The sequence below is a fragment of the Dysidea avara genome, chromosome 5, assembly GCF_963678975.1.
Source record: "Dysidea avara chromosome 5, odDysAvar1.4, whole genome shotgun sequence".
Lineage (NCBI taxonomy): Eukaryota > Metazoa > Porifera > Demospongiae > Dictyoceratida > Dysideidae > Dysidea > Dysidea avara.
The window spans coordinates 26,105,137-26,125,071 of NC_089276.1; the positions used below are offsets into that span (position 1 = coordinate 26,105,137).

Sequence of the window (19,935 nt, forward strand, 5' to 3'; positions counted from 1 at the left end):
TAGATAAAAATCAAAAAACTGTATACCAGTAAATCATATAGCCTCAATTGAGTCCTTACAGTACAGAATGGATTTGATTTTTTTTCAGTTGGAGTTGATTGTGGTTAATTGATTGGAATCCACAGGGTCATGAGGCAGGGGAAAACTACACTACCTGTGAAAGAGCTAACAAATTTATGATGTGAAGCTAGACCTTGGTTTATAGTTTGTTGCACTGCAGCTTTTGCAGTTGGTTGATGTAGTTGTATGGAATTGCCATACTTGGAAAAAGACTTCTGCTCTAGAGAAAATACAAAATTGTGTTGCCTGCTGGGTTTGTGGAACTTACCAGACTTCGTTCTCACACCTTCAAAATTCAGGATTCTGTGTGAAAAGCTATCGCTCTCCACCCAACAGAAATTATCATTGCATATGATATGTGCCATCAACATATATTCCTTCTTTTTTACTTGTTCTCCACTGCTCCAACTAGATCTCACTCACTATCTTATGTAAATTAACAGTCTTCCATAAACTCATATTATTTCTTTTGTAAATAGTATTTTTCGGAACTCCGTCCCATTCAGCACTTTGTCCATTTCCTTGCAATGGCAGGCACGCCCCTTTTTAGGCAGCTTTTGTCACTTAATGCCATTTTGTAATTACCTTATGGTTAAACTAATAAGTATAAAGGACTTGATAAGGTTAAAGTGGTTCAGCTGTGCTGTCTACTGAGTGCTATATTAGAGTATTATATTAATTAATCGATTATGGGTTTGGGTTTATGTTGTGATAGTTGCATTTGTAGTCAGAGCAGGCAGCACAGTGTTTGCAATCACAAGAAGTTTTGTTAAGTGTAAGTTATAGTGTTTATGCATGATTATTATAGATATGAACATCCTTACGTAGGCTTCGATCGGTAGAATTTCCACTGGTGGAATGTCACAGTTCTACACGATAAAACCTCTGCCATTAGTGGGTGCAGAAATATTTGGGGTTGACCTCAAGCTGAATGTCAACGATGATGTTATCGCTCAGATAAAGCTGGACGTCACAAAGTACAGGCTGCTTATATTTCGTGACCAAGGCATCATCTCAGGAGATAGACACGTGGAGATCAGTAAATGGTTTGGCGAGTTGGACTCCACATTCTACAATCATCCTCGGTCTCCACACCTGGATGTGTTCAGAGTGTCTAATAACGAAGAGGAAGGGTGTAGGGGGGTGGGGCGCACTGGATGGCACATTGATGGTAGTTTTCAACCAGCACCATTTGGATATTCTTTGTACCACATTGTGTCTGTACCAACTAGTGGAGATACAGGTATTATATGCATGAACACTGTACATAGTGTCTAAAACTTTACATGCAGCACAAGGTTAAAACCGGGTTAGTATCAAATGGACTCTTACCCCAGGTGGTGATCCAGCCGGATATAGTAATCCAGATTGATCAGACCTGGATCTGACCCGGTTTAATTAAAACAAAGGCGTGTGTCAAGAACCACAATATGGGCACTCCACTAGCTATAGTGTGTTAAGAAAATGGAGTAACTATATCAGAATAGCCACACTGAACACGGGTAAATTTTATCAGTGATTGATTAGTCAGCATGGCTACAGACACCAAACCTTAAATAGGGTGTGGCCCGCAAAAGAAGCTGGGCTCTACAACTAGACTACTGTATGGCAGGAAAATTTCTAAAGGTGGAAAAAAAGTGCTTGATTGAAAGTTCAAAAAATACTTTCGAAACAGTTCCTCTTTACCACTCTGCACCATAGATAATTAACTAGAAAGATTCATGAAGTTAATTGGAGGAAGCTAACAATGGTTGTGTTGATCATGTACAGTAGAATTTGCTGCTTTGATTGTTCAACATAAAGAGTCCCATTTGGCTTTTGGTAGAATCGTGTCTAGCTACCTCTTCCTCTTTCGTAGCTTGAACCAACATGTTTGGCCTTAATCCAAGTGGCCTGCGGGTTGAGCCATGACTAGTTGGTGTTTTTTTTCAGCCCTTGCAGGTATTTGCTATCATTTCACTTAGGCTAGGATATAATGAGCGCCTCAAGACTCATGGTATCACTCGTGGTATAACTTGAGTTGTGTTCGCCTTCCCATATGCATGGTGGCCCAGTGCCTAGCTTACTTATAAAGTAGAAAACATGCACTTGAACTTCATTTATATGCTTTCTTTGATTGTCACTTTTAAGATGTAATATTGGTCCTTGTAGCTAGCTAACTATTTCTGATAAATTATGAAAGTATAGACGAAAATGCATTGTTATTTTTCGAAACTTTAACCTTTAGAATTTTTTAGAAATTTACTGCTTTACAGTATGATGTGTACATACACTTCTACATTGTCAAGGTTTTCACAGTTGATCCAATCTGCCAGGTATATTTCTAAAAGGCAATTCAGGCCTGATTGACTGTGACCTGTAGCTAGTTGACCAACCCAATTTCAACCCTGATGCAGTAGGTAGGTACTTACGTAGGTGCAGTATACATACAGTACATGTATGAGGAGGGGTCTGCACCTCTCCTGCAGCTTGTTAAATCTAAGTTTGTGACAAATTTTGCATTTCCCTGATACAACATGTCATGTGATTCAAGGTAGTGTTCCAGATGCAAAAAAAAAAATTGCTCTGAAATGTTGAAATCATGCCATGATAATTATCTTGAAGAATCGATATGTCATGTAGGGTTTTCAGAACCTAACGGATTACTGCTGCTACAGCAATTCTGAGGTATTACACATATAAGTGTGGTACAGTCAACCTTTAAACAAAAGCAAGGAGTCAAACGCAAGAGAGTCCGAAACACTTAATCTTTGTTGTAGTGTCCTATTTGTGATGCTGAAAAAAAACCAGTTGAAGACAAATGATAAGTCCAAGCCCATGAGTCCTGTATTGCCCATGAGGATAGGGCTTTCATGCCAATGTATTTAATATTTGTGACTAATATTGCTATTGTAGTGTTCAAAGGTGTAATTTTGCTATATTATTTTCATACTTGATAAATTGTGTCATTATGTAGATTCTTAACATTGGATATAGAACTGTGTGGCAGTAGAGACTGTTGTATTTCCTGTTATATTATGTGTAGTGATCGTATATTCTCATCCACAGCATTTTCTCCACTCAATGAGGTAGTACAGTCCCTTACACCAGATCAGTACACAAGATGGAACAAGTTATACATGATGTCTGATAGAAGGGGTAGTCTCACTCATCCTCTGATATATCCTCATCCTTTGACTGGGAAAGAAGTAAGGAAGCATAAAATGATAATGCAAGCGTTGCTTACAGAATGTGTGTGCAAATTTATATTACAATAAAACTGACCTGAGTGACTGTCACTACTTTTATGACAAATTCCAGTGAAGGTCTCACTGAAGACACTGATTGTTGACCTTAACTGGAATTTGCCATATAATGGTCTTTAAGTCTTTTTTTTACGGGAAATTTTTAGGTGATGTGATCATGGTTATGAAACCCCCATAGAAATTTACACAGTATGGAATTTGAAGAGTTTGAGACTTAGACCTCCCAACTCAGGTGGATAAGGTCATCAAATAACAGTTCCCACCTAGGGATATGTAATAGTTACAAGTATAACAAAAATTAGGAATTTTAAATTAGAGTAGGACAGTGTATAGTGCTGAAATAAAAAGTAGCACAGTAGGGATATTCACTTCTTATTGTTTTACAGTATTTGGACATTACGTACTACTCCGATCCAGCTTGTTTCAGTACTTTTTATTACAGCACTATACACTGTCCCTACTCTAATTTAAAATTCCTAATTTTTTCTTATACTTGTTTGTGAAGTTTTTTTTACAAGCTCATGACCACTAAATAGCCTGCTTTTCACAAAACCAGTCACAACATTTTAAAAGAGTTAATTACAGCACTGTTATACTAGATTATGACTCATACAATAACAACTGATCAGTGGGCGTGGCTCTACATAAGCCTGCAGACAATAATGGATGTGAATTCGTGCATACCTACAGACTGATGAATGGGCGTGGCTACCATATGTCTACAGACAGTAATTTACATAAGTGGGCGTGGCTCACGAAAGAAGCAGGGCTACGCTATGACGTGTAGTAACACGTCCACATTTAATTTAGCATGTGGAGTCAGACCTGAACAATCTATAAAGCAGGACCTGGATGACCCAACTCAGTTTAACATTGTTACTAAATAAACTATATTTATTGACTTACACATTGCTATATAGCTTGCCTCGAGTTGCTCTCACTGTTCGATACCAACAGCAAGTTACGTACGCGTGTGTTCAAATAGTTTGGTGCAACCGGCGACCACGTGTATTCGAATAGTTTGATTATATACACTGGTAGATGGAAGCCGTACTGTGGTCTATTAACACTCAGCGGTAGTTCATTTCTAAGGTAGAATCTAAAGGAAAATGGACATGTGGCAGTGGTGATGACCCTGGGTGCTAGGTGTGATGTGCCTGGTACCTGCCCTTTGATCCATATTGGGATTTTCCAGTGTTTTGTGCATATAGACACCACTGGGGCTGGGGATTTTTTTCTGCATTCCTCATGTTTCAGTTACATGTTTCTGACTCCCTGTATTCACAGGCTTTAAGCCTTCTCACAGGTCCCTAGTGGGATAGCATTCACAGAACAGAAAAGACTGTTTTATTAGAATATCTCAATTTTGTCTAATAACTAGCTACATGGTTATTTTGTTTACTTGACGAAAGGTATTAATGGTTAGCTCATACAGTACATATATATGTACAGAATCCCAAAGTAGTGTATCCTATAGGTGTAATAACAATCATTTGTTTTTGTCAATCGTAATTGACAGATCTGTGAATGCTTATCAGATTCTTTATCCTCCCACCTTCCTTCCTGTGCATACAGTGTATATACCAATTTGAGGCATTTGAGGTACAAACTTGTGTTTTATAATGATGTTTGTAAGTGTGTGTGTAAAAAGAATTACAACAGAGAAATTGTAGGCTAGTACATATCTTAGTGAGTACTCAGTGAGTGTTTATATTTGAATTTTTGAATTTGCAGGTTGAAAACTGTATGTATTTGTATTTAAATTTTAAATTCTTACTATTCTTTAAAGAGTTTTAGCGAACTAAAAATTGACTCTTCGTTGGCAACATGTTCTGATTGTTTGAGGGCGTGACTGCTATGCAATCGTTTTATATTTGCAGCTATTGTACAGGTATCTAGCCCTCTTGCAGTAACATAAACACTTGAAATAGTTTTGTGGCATGCATCTAAATAATTATGATCTTCTAAAGAGAGTGTCAATATGGAAAATTAATGCCTTCTATGCATGAAGAAGAAGACAATCATGTGATTGAAGATAAAACAAAAGTCAAAGCACTCATAAAAATAATCTGCTGTACAGTAGTGCACTTGACAAGTGAATCAACCACTGTATCAAACAGCGGTGGTACTGTTTAGTAGAGTTCCCCCCTAAAATAAACAGTGCTTACCAAAATGGTGCCATTAAATACCACCCTAGAAATACTATACATGACAAAATTACTTTTACGGAATAGTTTTAGTGTATCTAACATCAATCCAGTGTTAAAAACAAGAGAACACTTACAAAAGGCCAAAAAAAATTTTTAAAAAGTCAACTGATTACCTGTCTGCGAGCTGGACCACAGTTGCAAGGCTAGAAGCCACCATTACATACCACAATAACACACTTACTTGCGACATGTGTCTTTTCTGCTAGCGCCTGCCTTCTGAGGTCCAATTTTTTGTGAAGCTGTTAAAATAGCCTCCAGCATAAATTTCTGTGATTGTGAAATATGCGAGACACAAATGAGTCCTCCATAATTCTATGTATGCATCTCTTTGGATACTATGGCAAAGTTACAGCAACTTAAGAATACGGAAGGTTTAGGCAAAACTCTGCTCACTCGAAAATATAAGAAATTCAATATGCCAGCAGAAAATTTTATGAGTTAAGCTTTGATTCATAAATTTTGGACCTCGCACACGTAACCCGCGGTATGGTACCTAATGAAAACAAAGTATTTAAATTACTACAGTATTTTGTATTTGTACTTAAATGTTGCCCTTCTAAAAGTATTTGCAATTGTATTTGTATTATTCACAATATAAGAGTTTTTGCATTATAAAAATATTGTGCATTTTTTTGTCCCATGTAATATAGTATGCACAACCTTTGTGTAATAAATGTATCATGTGCCCGATTGACTTGCCTGATATGTACACCCAAGAGCGTGAGTGTACATATCAGGCAAAACACAAGGGCACGTGATACAGGTGATATGTACCATGCCAATGTAGGCTAAGAGCCTGCGGGTGATCGATCACCCAAACCACCACTAAATTTATTATATAGACCAACTTGTGAAATTCGATCATGTGTAGAGACGTAGAACAATGACGTAACACTTATATCTGTATGTTAGGCCTTAATTAGAATATGGTATTGTAGATCACGTATGTATGATGAATGGTGTGCACGTGTACTGTATGAATCGCTCTGGCTTTCAGTGATCATGACGAGGATCAAGTCGAGCCCATAACAGCTGCCTTCGTACATCCGTACATTATGGGACAGCAGCAACTAACATTGTGACTAATTTTGTTAACATGAACGGGCAAGTCATATCAGTATCATGGAAAAGTTCAATTATTTTACAAGTATTTTAAAGCCACTGCATCATTTTACAGACTGTTTACTAAACATCTATAGGGGTAAGCTTTACTGTAGAGTGTTTATCTCGTGTTACTCAAAAAGTGGGCGTGTCCATATTTTTAAAAATGTGGCAAACCGCTTGTGAATATGCTATACCACTAGTTCTCACCTTAAACCAATGTTTCTCAACTCATAGGATGGCAAGGGTGATAAATCATTTCCATCTGAGTGCTGTAGAATGCATGCTTCTTACAGGTGTATGCCTTCATTTCAACATAATTTTAGCTCATTCATTCACTTTTTATTAATTAGCAAAGCCCATATTATATGTTTGTACTGATGAGCTGGATAGTAACATGTTCTGTGCTTGGAATGAACATTGTCATTACCAACATGAACCAAGTCAAAATACCTACCCACATCAAGGCCATGGTACATTTACAATGTACCATAGCTAGCCATGGTTTAACTTAAATGTACCATGGCCAGCCAGGGTTTATAAGATATGTACCCTGAAATTTGCCTGAGTTAGGTGGCTTCATGGTTACGTTTCTGTGTATTGCAAGATGTAGTTCATTAATTATTGTTAGCACAACAATAAATAGAAAATTCACACTTCTAATAAATAGAAATGTTCCTTTTGCAGATACTTATAAGGTATTTGTACTAACAAATATTTTGTTGCTGTAGACTCTTTGTTTTCACTTGGGAATGACAAGCTCATTTGTTTATGATTGGGATACACCTGAGGCAAGGTTTACAGAGTGGCCAGAGACAAAGAAACTATTACAAGAAATTCATAATCAGGTTGTACGAGACAACAGGAAATATATCTACCAACATAAGGTACTGAATGTGAGGTTAATTATATATTTGTAAAGTACATATGGGTTGTCCCCTGCAGTGGACACAAGGAGATTTCATCATCTCTGATAACTTAGCAGTTGGACATGAGGCCTCCCCAGAAACACAATTACCTGAAGAACAAGTTGGACTAAGGATAATGCATAGAACTACAGTCAAGGGGCAATATACACCACAAAAATAATATGTAGCTAACCTGTTTAATTGCTTTCAATTGTTGTTAACGTTCAATGTGACTGTGACATGTCAGAAAGATCTCACTGGACCTGGTCACCATAGATTGACTGAAAACATCATTGTTTGCAATAGCTAATGAGAAGTGGTTAGCTAACTACACAGACAAATCTTTGGTCACATCATAGATATCATACATAACGTATTATACATATAATATCTGTGGTCACATGTACATGTGACATAGTCTATGCTTGCACCACTAAACAGAGTTAGGGAGCAACTCTGCAACTGTAGATGTAGGCATGCATATGGCAATGGTGTTGATGAGTACAAAAAAATTTATAAGCATGCAATCTAGTGGTGTGTCATTCCTCTGAAAAATATGAAGTTTAAGCCGATTAAGGTGCCAGGCCTGGTCTTCGCCACTCGCCTCTCTGCGAGGGGGCGGGAGGGACTAAATTAGCAGGAGGCGTGGTTTTAATTTAAAATCTTGATCGCGCTGCTGGGATTAGGGGCAGGAAGTAGCAATACACGTCTCAGGCTGACGTCTGGTCCTTATACAGTTATAGTCCTGAGGTATGTGTATGTAATAAGATCTATAAACCCCAGTAAGTTCAATATAACTATGCTGTGATCTCACACCACGTGACTGACTACAAGCCTTGTAGTACATCAGTACATGTGATAGGGTATCAGCATTTTTGCTCGTTTTCACAGATGACATGCATGTAGGTGGCAGATTCACTTCCTTACCGGAGATATGGATAGGCGTAGCGATACAATAAGTAGTACGGGAAGAGCAACTATGTTACTTATGACGTTGATGATGTTTAGTATCGTTTTAAAAGGTGAGGTCAACGTAGACACGTATACAGTTTCTTTTCGTAGTCAGAGTATTAATTATATATATCGTGATATAATGTGTGATGATGGTATTGTAGCGACATATGTTCCACAAACGACTATCCATGCACATGCATACAGGGGCGGGGTTTCAAGTATCCACAATACAGTACTAAAGTCATGCCATTCGATTACTATTCAATTTATATCTGCTGTGGCCAACCCCACGGTAGTCAGACTGGTACGGAGAATGTACTGCCTCTTATTTGGTCTCTTAATGTTCTGTCAGCTGGATTATATTATTGTGCCCATCTTAGGCTGTTAACGGGTTGTTCCAGCAGTCCACTAAATGTAAGCGAATTATCAAACACACTAACTGTACGTAAGAAAGAAATTTTTCTTGATTAGGCCACTCCAAATAAATTCTCTGTTTCCTGTCCAATGCCCACATCTAGTTACTGTCAACTCTAAATATCCCATCATTCCGTATTCTTTCAGGTTGTCTATAGTAAAAGCGATCTTGTAGGCAAATACGACCACCTCAGAAAAAACATGTATATAGTTAGAATAATTTCCCAATTTGTCTCAATATTATCCATATAGCAATAGCTGTGTTTTGTGCAGCTGCTGTAGGCTTTACATACATACCTATGTGAGTTTATTCTTCTCAATTGTCACATTTGTAGCATCATCAAGTGACCTACAAGTGAACATCACATCCAATGTCACATTGACTGATAGTTTAGTGTGTGAGAATGCACTGATTTCACTCACTTGTGATGCTGTTAATGCCACTAAGCCAGAGTACAAGTGGTTCCCTTTAGAGGAGACCAATAGAACTATTGTGGTAACAGTTACTGATGTATCCACAGAGTATAATTGCACGGTTACTGATGTTAACCATAATACTGGATACTCTGCCATCAATGTTCTAAGTAATGGTGAGTATGTTATGTCTAAGGGGAAGTGTATTGAATAGTATTGTGTATTTGATGCAGTATTAGATATGTGTTCTAGCATAGATATACTATACACATAGGGATTGGAAACGGAACTCGCGCACTATAACATCCGTGTTTCGGTTTGCATCATAGTGTGGTTGCTAAGGACGATGATGGCGAGCAGGTGTGTCCGTAGTTTATCTGTTTGTCGCTAACTTCACTTCAGGATGAAGCAGTTAAGTCTCCCAGGACAATAACAAAAGTTTGAAGAGTTTGCAAGAGCTGTATTTCGGCGAATTTTCGGTAGTGACACATTGGATGCTGTTGCATGATTTATCCAGTTTGTTTAGTGACTGATTTCAACGACCCGTGACCTTGTACTGAGTCGTATATTTGAAAGAACGGACTTTAGATGTATTCCATACCGTACCATACTGTCCTGCAAGTGTGTCTGCAACTAGCTAATAGAACACTTGGTCCACCAGGCCACATTCTTCAATTCCCAGTCCAGGTCATTCTATGATTTCATAGATTTGCAGGAGGCCTGTATGGAAGCTTCAGTACTTACGTGGCATTATACTACAAAGTGGATAAACATGATTGATTGGTCCCAGTATGGCTTCAGTTAATTACACAAGCCATTCACCATTGCTACAGAGTTGGCTAAAGGTAGCTGCACCAGTACAGCCAGACTGTGTTAAGTCGACAATCCGTCACACTAACTAACAAAGAAACCATACACTTTGAATATTTTAACTGTACAGTGTAATATGTGTACGTTGATTATGAATTATGTGTGCAATGTAGCTAGCTATAAATGTTTATGTCACTTCTTTTGAAAGTACACGTACTGTTTAAACATATAATTTGGTAGTGCATCTTGAGCTCTTGCTTGTTAGTCATCAGTACACTGTCATTTGGTGTTCTTTGATGGATGTCTAATCATGTGGCTTGGATGATTTCTTCAAAATTTTGTGTCTTATTAGAAGATTGTGTCGTGCCATACAGCTTTGGTTTCAGAGCAATTCAACACACACTTTACACCCCCCAAGTGTGGTAGTAGTTGATGGTATGGTAAATTGATATCTAGCATCGGTCATGGGCCTACTAAAAGTCCACAAGTGTAAAGTGGTAAGCAGTAATTTTATAAATATGACAATTGATACAATAACTCCAAGTTGCCTATTACACTACACACTTGATATAGATTTCAAAACAAAGCTACCTAAGCTGCTTCCCAACACAGAGAATCTGTGAAAAGTCTACAAAAATGAGACGGTGAGGCCATAACATAATTCGCTTACCTCTTGACATACTGGTGGCTTGTTTATTACGAACAACAGTCTCTTGTGGTTGCACACGCATTCCTGTTATTGTGTACAAGGCTAGGTTAACCAATTCATCAAGTTAAAAGTCGACAAATTGCTAATAGTTGGCAAATAAAGCCATTAGAAATAATATCGCGCTCGTAACTACGGACAGTATCTATGGTGACTAACTAGCGCAAGCAAAACATGGATGATTTTTCGAGCTCATTACGTCACATTGGGAATTTGTACAGAGACGTCACATGAGTTACTTCCGTTTCCAATCCCATTGTAAAGTGTAAAGGTTAGTATATCTATGGTTCTAGTGATATTGTAGTTGCTAGGAGGTCCAAAACATGCTATACTGATCTATTGGAATCTGGCCTATGCACTGTTTACCTATTACTCCACCATCCATTAGGTAGCAAATAAGCATATATGGTTTCTTATGTTGTAGCAATTACAATGTGAATATATGTACTAAAATGTATTTATCAGCGTCTTTATTTAATTTGTTTCTGTCACAGGCTCTGCTCCAGTATTATTTAAACACTTCCCTGATTATGCAGATTTATATTCTGGATATGCTGCTAATTTTACAGTAGAAATTGTTAGGAGCAGTCCACCTTTGGTTCATAGTAGTTGGTCAAGATTCCATGCTCCATTAAATGACAGTGGACGTGCATTTATCTTTAACTTCACTAGTGGTGGTAGTCAGTATAGCTCACTGGTAATCCATGATCTTTCCATAAGTTATGATTCAGGAAATTATACTTATTGTGCATCTAACAAATGTGGAGAGTCATGTGTGTCTGGTAATCTCAATGTACTACCAGGTGTGTTTGTATGTATGTAAAATGTACACGCGTTCATATGTATTATAATTACGTATATGCATAAACTTGTACTTAACGGTGATGGGTGGGAGTCACCACTGGCTGGGGCATTTTGGACAGGTAAAACCAGGCCTACACCACTGGATACAGTATTGTAGCAGACGTGGGTTAACAAGGACCTGTTCCCAGTAGTTTTGTAGCTGACAGTTTACCTTTAACACTCAAATTGTTGCTGCCTTCTATTTATATATCATACAGTGCAATAGTACTGTTATCGTACTGTATAGTAGGGACCACGCGGCCCATGAAAATACATCACCCAAAAACCAGCCTCACATTTCCCTGATGACAATGAAGTAGGCCCTAACAAGCCTTCAGATCGATCCAAAATACTTTCAGCAAGTTATTAAACAGAATTTTCTGCTGACTGACTGATTCCTTCTGACAAGTGTAACTTGATAATGGCTAAGGATACAGGCTTGATTTTTTCACTGTTCCACGTCACTTCAGCTGGATATGTGCCTTTTGGTACACCGCAGTACATACAATGCATTCTTCATGGACTTACCAGTGTACATCTTTGTGTCCCATTCATCTTTGCTGACAGCGAAAGGTGCCGATTTAGTGGTAGCATGTGCACTTCGTGAAATCATCCGTATTTTTCATAATGGCTACTTTGATTGCAGAGGTGCTTTTCAAACAGTTCTTGATTGTAATGCTGTGAAACAGGTTGAACATGGTTGACAATGAAGCATAATGGATACTTCACTTTTCAGGTGATAATTGATAGCTGGGGTGCATAGCACCATTTCTTTCTTTTGATGAGGTATGCGTGGGTTCAGTAGTCATAATTTTTATTTTACAAAAAAAGTTAACAAACAAGTACACAAAAAATTGGAATTTTCAATTAGAGTAGGGACCTTAGCACATTGATAAAAAGTACTGAAACAAGCTGGAGTAGTGCATGATATTAAATTACAGTAAAATAAGAAGTGTTATATTCCTACTGTGCATTTCCATTATGGTATCTTGAGCACAGTAAGGATATAACACTTCTTATTGTTTACTGTGATTTAGTTATACCAAAAATACCGTATACTGCAGTATTTTCATCAAACCGTTTGAAAGGTACTGACTTTCAAATATACCAGTAATATTTGAATGAGTGTAGTGTGCTATGAGGGAAGCCAGACATCAGGTCTTGGCATTTAATTAAGTTATGTATTGATGGGGTTTGGATGTGACACAAGGCCAACCTAACAGTAAACTGTGATTACAACCTAGTACCAGCCTACTTGTATCAACAACTGTATAGATGTTAGTAATATGCATTTAATACCTGTTAGTCATGAGTAACTTTTACTTGTGGTATATACCCAACTTTGTATAGTAACTACAGATTAACACTTGATTGTTTTTATCACAAATAAAGCAATACCAGGTTGATTAAAAGTGCGTTATTTGTTGACTTCCAGGATACCATGAAATACTGGATACTGGGGTATTTTCTCAATACCGAATACCAGTATTAAAAATGTCACGTACTGCCCAACACTAGATTTAGTATCATGCACTACTCCAGCTTGTTTCAGTACTTTTTATCGATGGTCCCTACTCTAGTTATTTATACTGGTATTTAAAAATTTTAAAAATAAAGTAGGGATCTATGCAATAAAAAGTAATGAAACAGGAGATAAATGATGGTATAACAACATAGCTTGGTGGGAAGTCTGTACTTTGGCATAGATTAAAACAATTGTTATAGCAGTAGGGACTTTCCCACCGAACTATGTTGTAATACCATCGTTCATCTCTTGTTTCACCACTTCTTCTTGCATAGATCCCTACTTCATTTTAAATTAACAATTTTTAGTTAGCACAGCTAGCTACAGTGTAACTTGTGACTGTTCTATTAGAATATCTGTTGTATGTAGAGTATTTCAAGTCGGCCAAGGGCTGTGCAGCTAGCTAGACCAATAGGTCATCTTGTTTACTGTTAAGTAAATGGCTAGATTGTTAAGAGGTGTGGTCTCTGTTAGAGATGTACTGATTCAACTTTTCTGAACTTTACCAATACTGATCCGATCTAGGAAATTTATTACCGATCTACCAATATTGTACCAATCTGATATCAGTTAACTAATATGATGACTGATCTTGTACAGGTAGTTCTTATAGCTTTCTAATTGGTCAATTGTTAGCTGAATGATGATCACAGCATTGTTACTGAAGTCAATACCAATGGTGGTGTGGCCTCAATTACACCACCCAGTCAATCTGCAGTGACAGCACTCACAAATAATTATTTTAATGCATGCTCTATTAAGACTTGCCTGGTTTGTAGGCTGTTGTAGCAGAGATTCTAATAGTTTAGTCTATTTGATATGGTGTAGCACTATTCATTGTTTTCTGCCCAAGGACCTCTGGTAAGTTTAAGTGTAAGTTTCAGTAATCAAAACAGCTAACTTGCACATATTTGTATGGCTTCTCATAGTTTTAATGGGCACCAGGCAAAGAAATGGCACTGTACTTTAGCTTGTTTTGTAAATGGAGCAGAGAAATGAAAGAAGAAGTTTAGTATGTTTGAAGATATGGTGATTAGAAAAATCGGTAGCATGAATCGGTGGTTTCAATAGAAAATCGATTCTACTGGTTTTGCTCAAATTGTCAAGATTGGTACTGATCTGATATTAGATTGATAGATTGGTACATCTCTAGTCTCTGTACTCTGTCGCTATTATCCAACCTAGACTTTTATTTGATATTTGATGGGTGTGGTCATGAACCTATCGTAAACAAGATCCCAATCATGAAGTTGCAGATATCTAGCTAGTATACCTCTTGCAGCGCCAGGACTGAAGCAATTCTGAAATCCAGTTCTGAAATAATTCTGAATAATTATGCTGTTGAAAAAAAGTGTTGATATGGAAAATTAATGCCTCAATATGGTTTCGTTGGATGAAGAAGATAAGCAGTTTGATTGAAGATAAAAGACAAGGCACAGAGGGCCTACACTCATCGGAACCCCAAAAGGCACATCCCACTGGTGATTTTTTTTTAAATTGTGGCATAAAATGGTGACCGTATGCTGCTTTAGTTGGCGCGACTGTGGTGAGACAGTGAGACTAAAATTCAAGTTTTGACGATTTTAATAAAATTTCATATCTGGCCACGTGTAAGTGTTTTTGTTATATATTAGTATTATTCTGTAAAGGTGATTTTTCATTGTGCAAGATGTCTCTGGGATGATTTTCAAAGGCCGAATTTTGGGAGGCGTGAAATTTTTCATTAATTCCCTACTTAAATGGTACTACCGTACCGTTTGATATAAGTATGTGCAGGGGCTTCCCTAAAGAGTGGTAAAGTGGTTCACCCCTCTATTCAAAATTCTTTAGATGTGGTAAAAAGAATGTATATAATTAACAAATTGACTTTGTAGCAAGTGGCCAACTGACAATACTCAATGAACTGTATTAAATTGTACACAAGGTCACCCACCAGTCATATCTGTACTACACATGCGTTATACAACAATAGCACTAAATAGAATACAATACACAAAATTAATAGTCCAATGTGTTACACTATTCCCTCCTTTAGAAGAACTCATCCCAAGTTCAGTGGCAAACAAAGTCAACAAGACGGGCAAGAGGGTGGTGTAAGTGTGCTGGGTACTTCTGTGTTTCTCCACAAGCCATAGGTAGACTGTCTCTATCTTCATTGTCATTGTGACCATCACTCATAATCTGCAAAGTTGGAGCTTGAAATTGAGTGGGACGAGAAGACTGAGTAGATTGTTTGATGCTGTCTTTACATTGTAGTGGGTTCACTCTATTACATGCCTTCAGATGGTCACAATGTACAATACATCTCTTAGAATGGTGTTTAGTATGTTGAATTTGGTATGTTGAATCAGAGAGCTGCTTAACTATAGTGTATGGCCCAGTCCATGGTCTATGAAATTTCTTTGATTTTCCTAGTGGGACAACTGGATTGAATAGCCAAACTGAATCCCCTTTGTGATAAGGACACCCATGAGATTTCTTATCATAGATCTCTTTCTGTTGATGCAGGTTGTTGCTTAGATTATCTTGCACAACTTTGTAAGATTCTTGTAGCGTTTGCTGAAGTTTAGCAACATAATCATTATGTAGTACAGGCTGCTTGTTGGGGAGCTAAAACGCTAAGTCCACCAGAAGCCTAACTTGGCGTCCAAACATCAAGAAGAAAGGGATGTAACCTGTGCTTGCCTGTACACTAGAGTTGTAAGCACAACAAAGTGGGCATAAGTGGTCTTCCCAATCCCATGGATGATCTGCTACTACACTGGACAACATTGATAACAGAGTGCGGTTAAACCGCTTCACAAGACCATCTGATTGTGGACAATAAGGGGTCATCCTGGTCTCCCATATCTGTAGAAGGTTAGCAAGTTCTTTATTCAAATTGTCTTCCCTGGTCCGAATGGAGTTGGTCCAGTAGAGAAAACCTAAAAAAAAACTCATCCACCAGTTTTTTTGCAACTGTACCTGCTTCCTGATTGGGTGAAGCGTATGGTTCTGTCCAACAGGTAAAATAGTCAGAGAACACAAGGACATAGGAATTCTTCTGGGAGCTCTCTGGTAAGGGTCCTAGAAGGTCCATTGCTACCAACTGGAGAGGATAGCCAGGATAAACATTTATAAGCTGTGCTCTTTGTTTAGGGGCTGGGGTTTTCCCCATCACACAATCAGAGCATTGTTGGCACCACTTGTGGACATCTTCGGTATGACCAGGCCGGTAAAATCTCTCTCGTAACCGGTTAAGGGTTTTGTCTTCCCCCAGATGACCACCAACAGCCCCACTATGTAAATCATGTAAGATCTCCTGTAATACAAGTGGAACTACCAGCTGTGCCCATTTCTCTTCCCCATGGCAATCTTCATAGCGACGAAATAATAGTCCCTGCCGGATGTAAAGTTGATTCCACTGCTGGAGAAGTAGATGGAACTTTCTGTCCTTTTCTTGAGTCATGTTGGAAGATGGTCTTTTATTTTCAGTAACAGCCTTTAAGATAGGACCAACTACCTCATCAGCTTGCTGCAGTTGTTGTAAATCTGATGTAGTAAAATCGTCATTCATTTATGCACTAGTTACAACAGCTAGACTTGTGCATTCTAATAGAACATTCACTGTCTACAGGAACCTTGTTTGTAGCTGTACTCTGCATGGTCACTTGATTGTTGATTGTAGCTACACTCTCTACAGGATTATTTGCTACTTACTGAATATTATAATAGGGTGACTACATTATTAGGATATCTTGATCGAGACTTTGTTACATCTTAATCTTGATTTCTTTTAAACCACCAATAGGCACTCCTACAATGGTTAATTTTACTATATACCAATTTTCAACTGATTACTCAAAGTGATTTACCCTGTAGGTGTGACAGGAGTTTGATCTTATTTTATTTACATGAATAATTGGTCATAACTTAGTGAATCTTGATTGGATTTCCTCCAAAACTGATATTGAGGTTCACTTTATTTATCCTTTTAAATCAGCTTGATTGGAATACGCACTTATGTTTTATGGTGGATTTTGAAAAGTGTGCAAAAAAGTAGTAGAAAAACTGAAGAAAATAACTTAATGCTGCTTGTATCTTGGAAATTACTTTGGTGATTTCTTTCAAATTTGGTATGTTGATTCCACTATCTGGTAGACATATCTGCAGCAAAATTGGTTCCAGTTAATTGGGAGCTATGTATTACCGTATGTACAAATTAAAATTTTTGTTCCTGTCAATATACTTACAGTATGGCTCGCCGAGTTCTTGGGCTACATGACACGGTACTGTGTGTCTTGATTAGTTTAGCTAGTTTTAGAGATTTGTAATATAACAGGTATGATCAATTGTGCAGTTTTTGTATAATTAAGATAGCAGCATTGTTTTCATAAGTATACCACTGTATTGTATCTTCCATGATACTGTATACTGTCATACAGGGCTACATGGAAAATACAGCACACTTTGATACTCCCACACAAAGTACAATATATATATATATATATAGGGATTATTATTGTGTTTTTGCTATGACACAGGCATTATATGCTATGATGATAATATGCCATTGCCCATTACAAGTATCAGTGATAATCAGACAGCTGTTGAAGGTGGAAATGTAACTTATATGTGCTCATTTGGAGCTAATTATAATGATCATACTAGTGGAATATACTTTATTAATTGGATGATTCAAATCAAGGATGGAGACGTTATTTATGTGGATGATAAAACCTTTTCTGATATGTATAAGGTAGATGCACCGTCACAGGATTGTCCACCTGGAAATTCTTCATGTTGTAACTTTATCAGCAAGCTACATATACACACCACAGTTGTGCTAGATCAAGCTGTTATTTCCTGTCATGTAAATGCGTACAGTTTGAATAATGAGAAAAATTCTTTGCTAAGTGAGTTACATGATATACGTATTTAGTAAATTAATAGGCACCCCTCATTTGTCATATATTGAGTTCATATGTTTGTAACTTTTAGAGCAAGTATGTGCACTTGGCTATTACATATTTCACCCTATCATATTTATATGTATTAAATATAGTAATTTTAACTCCGAAACGACTTCATATTGCATATTATATTGTAGCATCAATAGATTGGAGTAGACACCTGGATGAGACCCAGATTAGTTAAAACTGAGGTGTGCACTAGGAGATTGCATTTCAGGTGTTTCACTAGCATATTAGACAAGTACACAGAAAAATTTGGAATTTTCAACTAGAGTAGGGACCATAGCACATCGATAAAAAGTACTGAAACAAGTTGGAGTGGTGCATGATATTAAATCACAGTAAAACAGAAATTGTTTTACTGTGATTTAGTATCATGCACTACTCCAACTTGTTTCAGTACTTTTTATCAATGTGCTATGGTCCCTACTCTAGTTGAAAATTCCAAATTTTTCTGTGTACTTGTTTGTTAACTATTTTTGTAAATAATTATTGTGACTGGTGAACGCATGCATACCGCATCTGAAATGATGCCGTGCGCCCCAATTATCATCTGAAAAGTGAAGTATCCATAACGCTTCATTGTCAGCTATGTTCAACCTGTTACGCAGCTTTTCGAATCAAGAACTGTTTGAAAACACCTCTGCAATCCACACATACCGAAAGAAATGGTGCCGCATGCCCCGGGTTATATCAATAATTATCGTCTGAAAAGTGAAGTGTCCAGTACGCTTCGTTGTCGGCCATGTTCAACCCGTTACACAGTAGTACAAATCAAAAACTGTTTGAAAAATGCCTCTGCTATCAAAATAGCCACTATGACAAATACGGACGATTTCCTTTACGAAGGGAAGCCATCACGTGCTATCACCAAATCGACACCTTTCGCTGTCAGCAAAGATGAATGGGACACAAAGGAGGACACTGGTAAGTCCATGAAGAATGCATTGTACATACTGCGGTATGCCAAAAGGCAACTGTTGGGCCGAAGCGACGTCGAACAGTGAAAAAATCAAGCCCGTAGCCTTAGCCGTTATCGAGTTACGCTTGTCTGAAGGTATCAGTCAGTCACTAGAAAATTCCGTTAAATAAATTGTTTTTAAAATTCCGTAGCAACTTGTTGAAAGTGTTTCGGGTCAATCTGAAAGCTTGTTTGGGCTTAGTTTTACCTAACCAATACTGCCTCATCGTCGTCAGGGGAAATTGAGGCCGTTTTTTGGGTGATATTATTTTGTGGGCCACGCCTACTCTTTTGTGGTCCCTACTATACAGTTACTATCGTACTGTATTATAAACACATCCCTTGTGTAAGCTTAAAACAAAAGAGTAAGAAGTAATAGTTTTATAATATTCTGAAGATACATAGCTAGATTAAAATGTGTTATTGCTATAATACTTTTAATTTTGATAAACAAGGGAGATTGCAGGTATACTAGTGAACATTTAACCCTCTGGGTATAGACTGAAGTAGTGATTAAATGTTCACTAGTATATCTGCAGGTGTAGCCCTTGTTTCACTACTTTTTGTGGCAACAATCCCTGATCTAACTTATAATTCCTAATTTTTCCTTCTACTTGTTTGTTTACTTTTTTTAACATAACATGAAGTAACCATTACAACTTTAGCCTGTTACACAGCATTACAAATGAAGAACATTATAAGAAGCATCTCTGCTATCAATCCAGTCACTATGGAAAATACGAATGATTTCCGTTACAAAAGTAGGGAAACCATCACCCACTTGCTACCATGAATTGACACTTTAGCAAAGATAAATGGGATAATACAGACA

At 37.6% G+C, this 19,935-nt stretch overlaps 2 protein-coding genes across 6 annotated transcripts in view; both read left to right on the forward strand.

Moving 5' to 3' along the window:
* Positions 1 to 715: 715 nt before the first annotated feature.
* LOC136256897 (alpha-ketoglutarate-dependent taurine dioxygenase-like) lies at positions 716 to 7,757 on the forward strand. Its single transcript, XM_066049962.1, has 5 exons — positions 716 to 835; positions 889 to 1,303; positions 3,109 to 3,248; positions 7,348 to 7,503; positions 7,562 to 7,757. The coding sequence occupies exons 2-5, from the start codon at positions 919 to 921 to the stop codon at positions 7,703 to 7,705; spliced, it is 825 nt and encodes a 274-aa protein (XP_065906034.1). The 5' UTR covers positions 716 to 835; positions 889 to 918; the 3' UTR covers positions 7,706 to 7,757.
* A 393-nt stretch (positions 7,758 to 8,150) lies between these two features.
* The window catches only part of LOC136256889 (uncharacterized), a 49,482-nt gene continuing 37,697 nt past the window's right edge, over positions 8,151 to 19,935 (forward strand). For 4 of the 5 annotated variants that reach the window (XR_010701711.1, XR_010701710.1, XR_010701709.1 and 1 more), the window contains exons 1-5: positions 8,151 to 8,274; positions 8,416 to 8,546; positions 9,228 to 9,482; positions 11,317 to 11,625; positions 17,714 to 18,085. Coding sequence is in view for 2 of the 5 variants with exons in the window: in XM_066049947.1 (XP_065906019.1) it covers positions 8,459 to 8,546; positions 9,228 to 9,482; positions 11,317 to 11,625; positions 17,714 to 18,085 (1,024 nt within the window). In the remaining 3 variants the exon portion in view is untranslated. The remainder of the gene's footprint in view (positions 8,275 to 8,415; positions 8,547 to 9,227; positions 9,483 to 11,316; positions 11,626 to 17,713; positions 18,086 to 19,935) is intronic. The other variant, XM_066049948.1, reaches the window with a different exon arrangement.

Coding starts and splice junctions, on each gene's coding strand:
- LOC136256897 (XM_066049962.1), top strand. CDS start 919: ATGTCACAGTTCTACACGATAAAACCTCTGCCATTAGTGGGTGCAGAA. Junction 3,249..7,347: donor ATCCTTTGACTGGGAAAGAA/GTAAGGAAGCAT, acceptor TTGTTGCTGTAG/ACTCTTTGTTTTCACTTGGG. Junction 7,504..7,561: donor AATATATCTACCAACATAAG/GTACTGAATGTG, acceptor TGTCCCCTGCAG/TGGACACAAGGAGATTTCAT.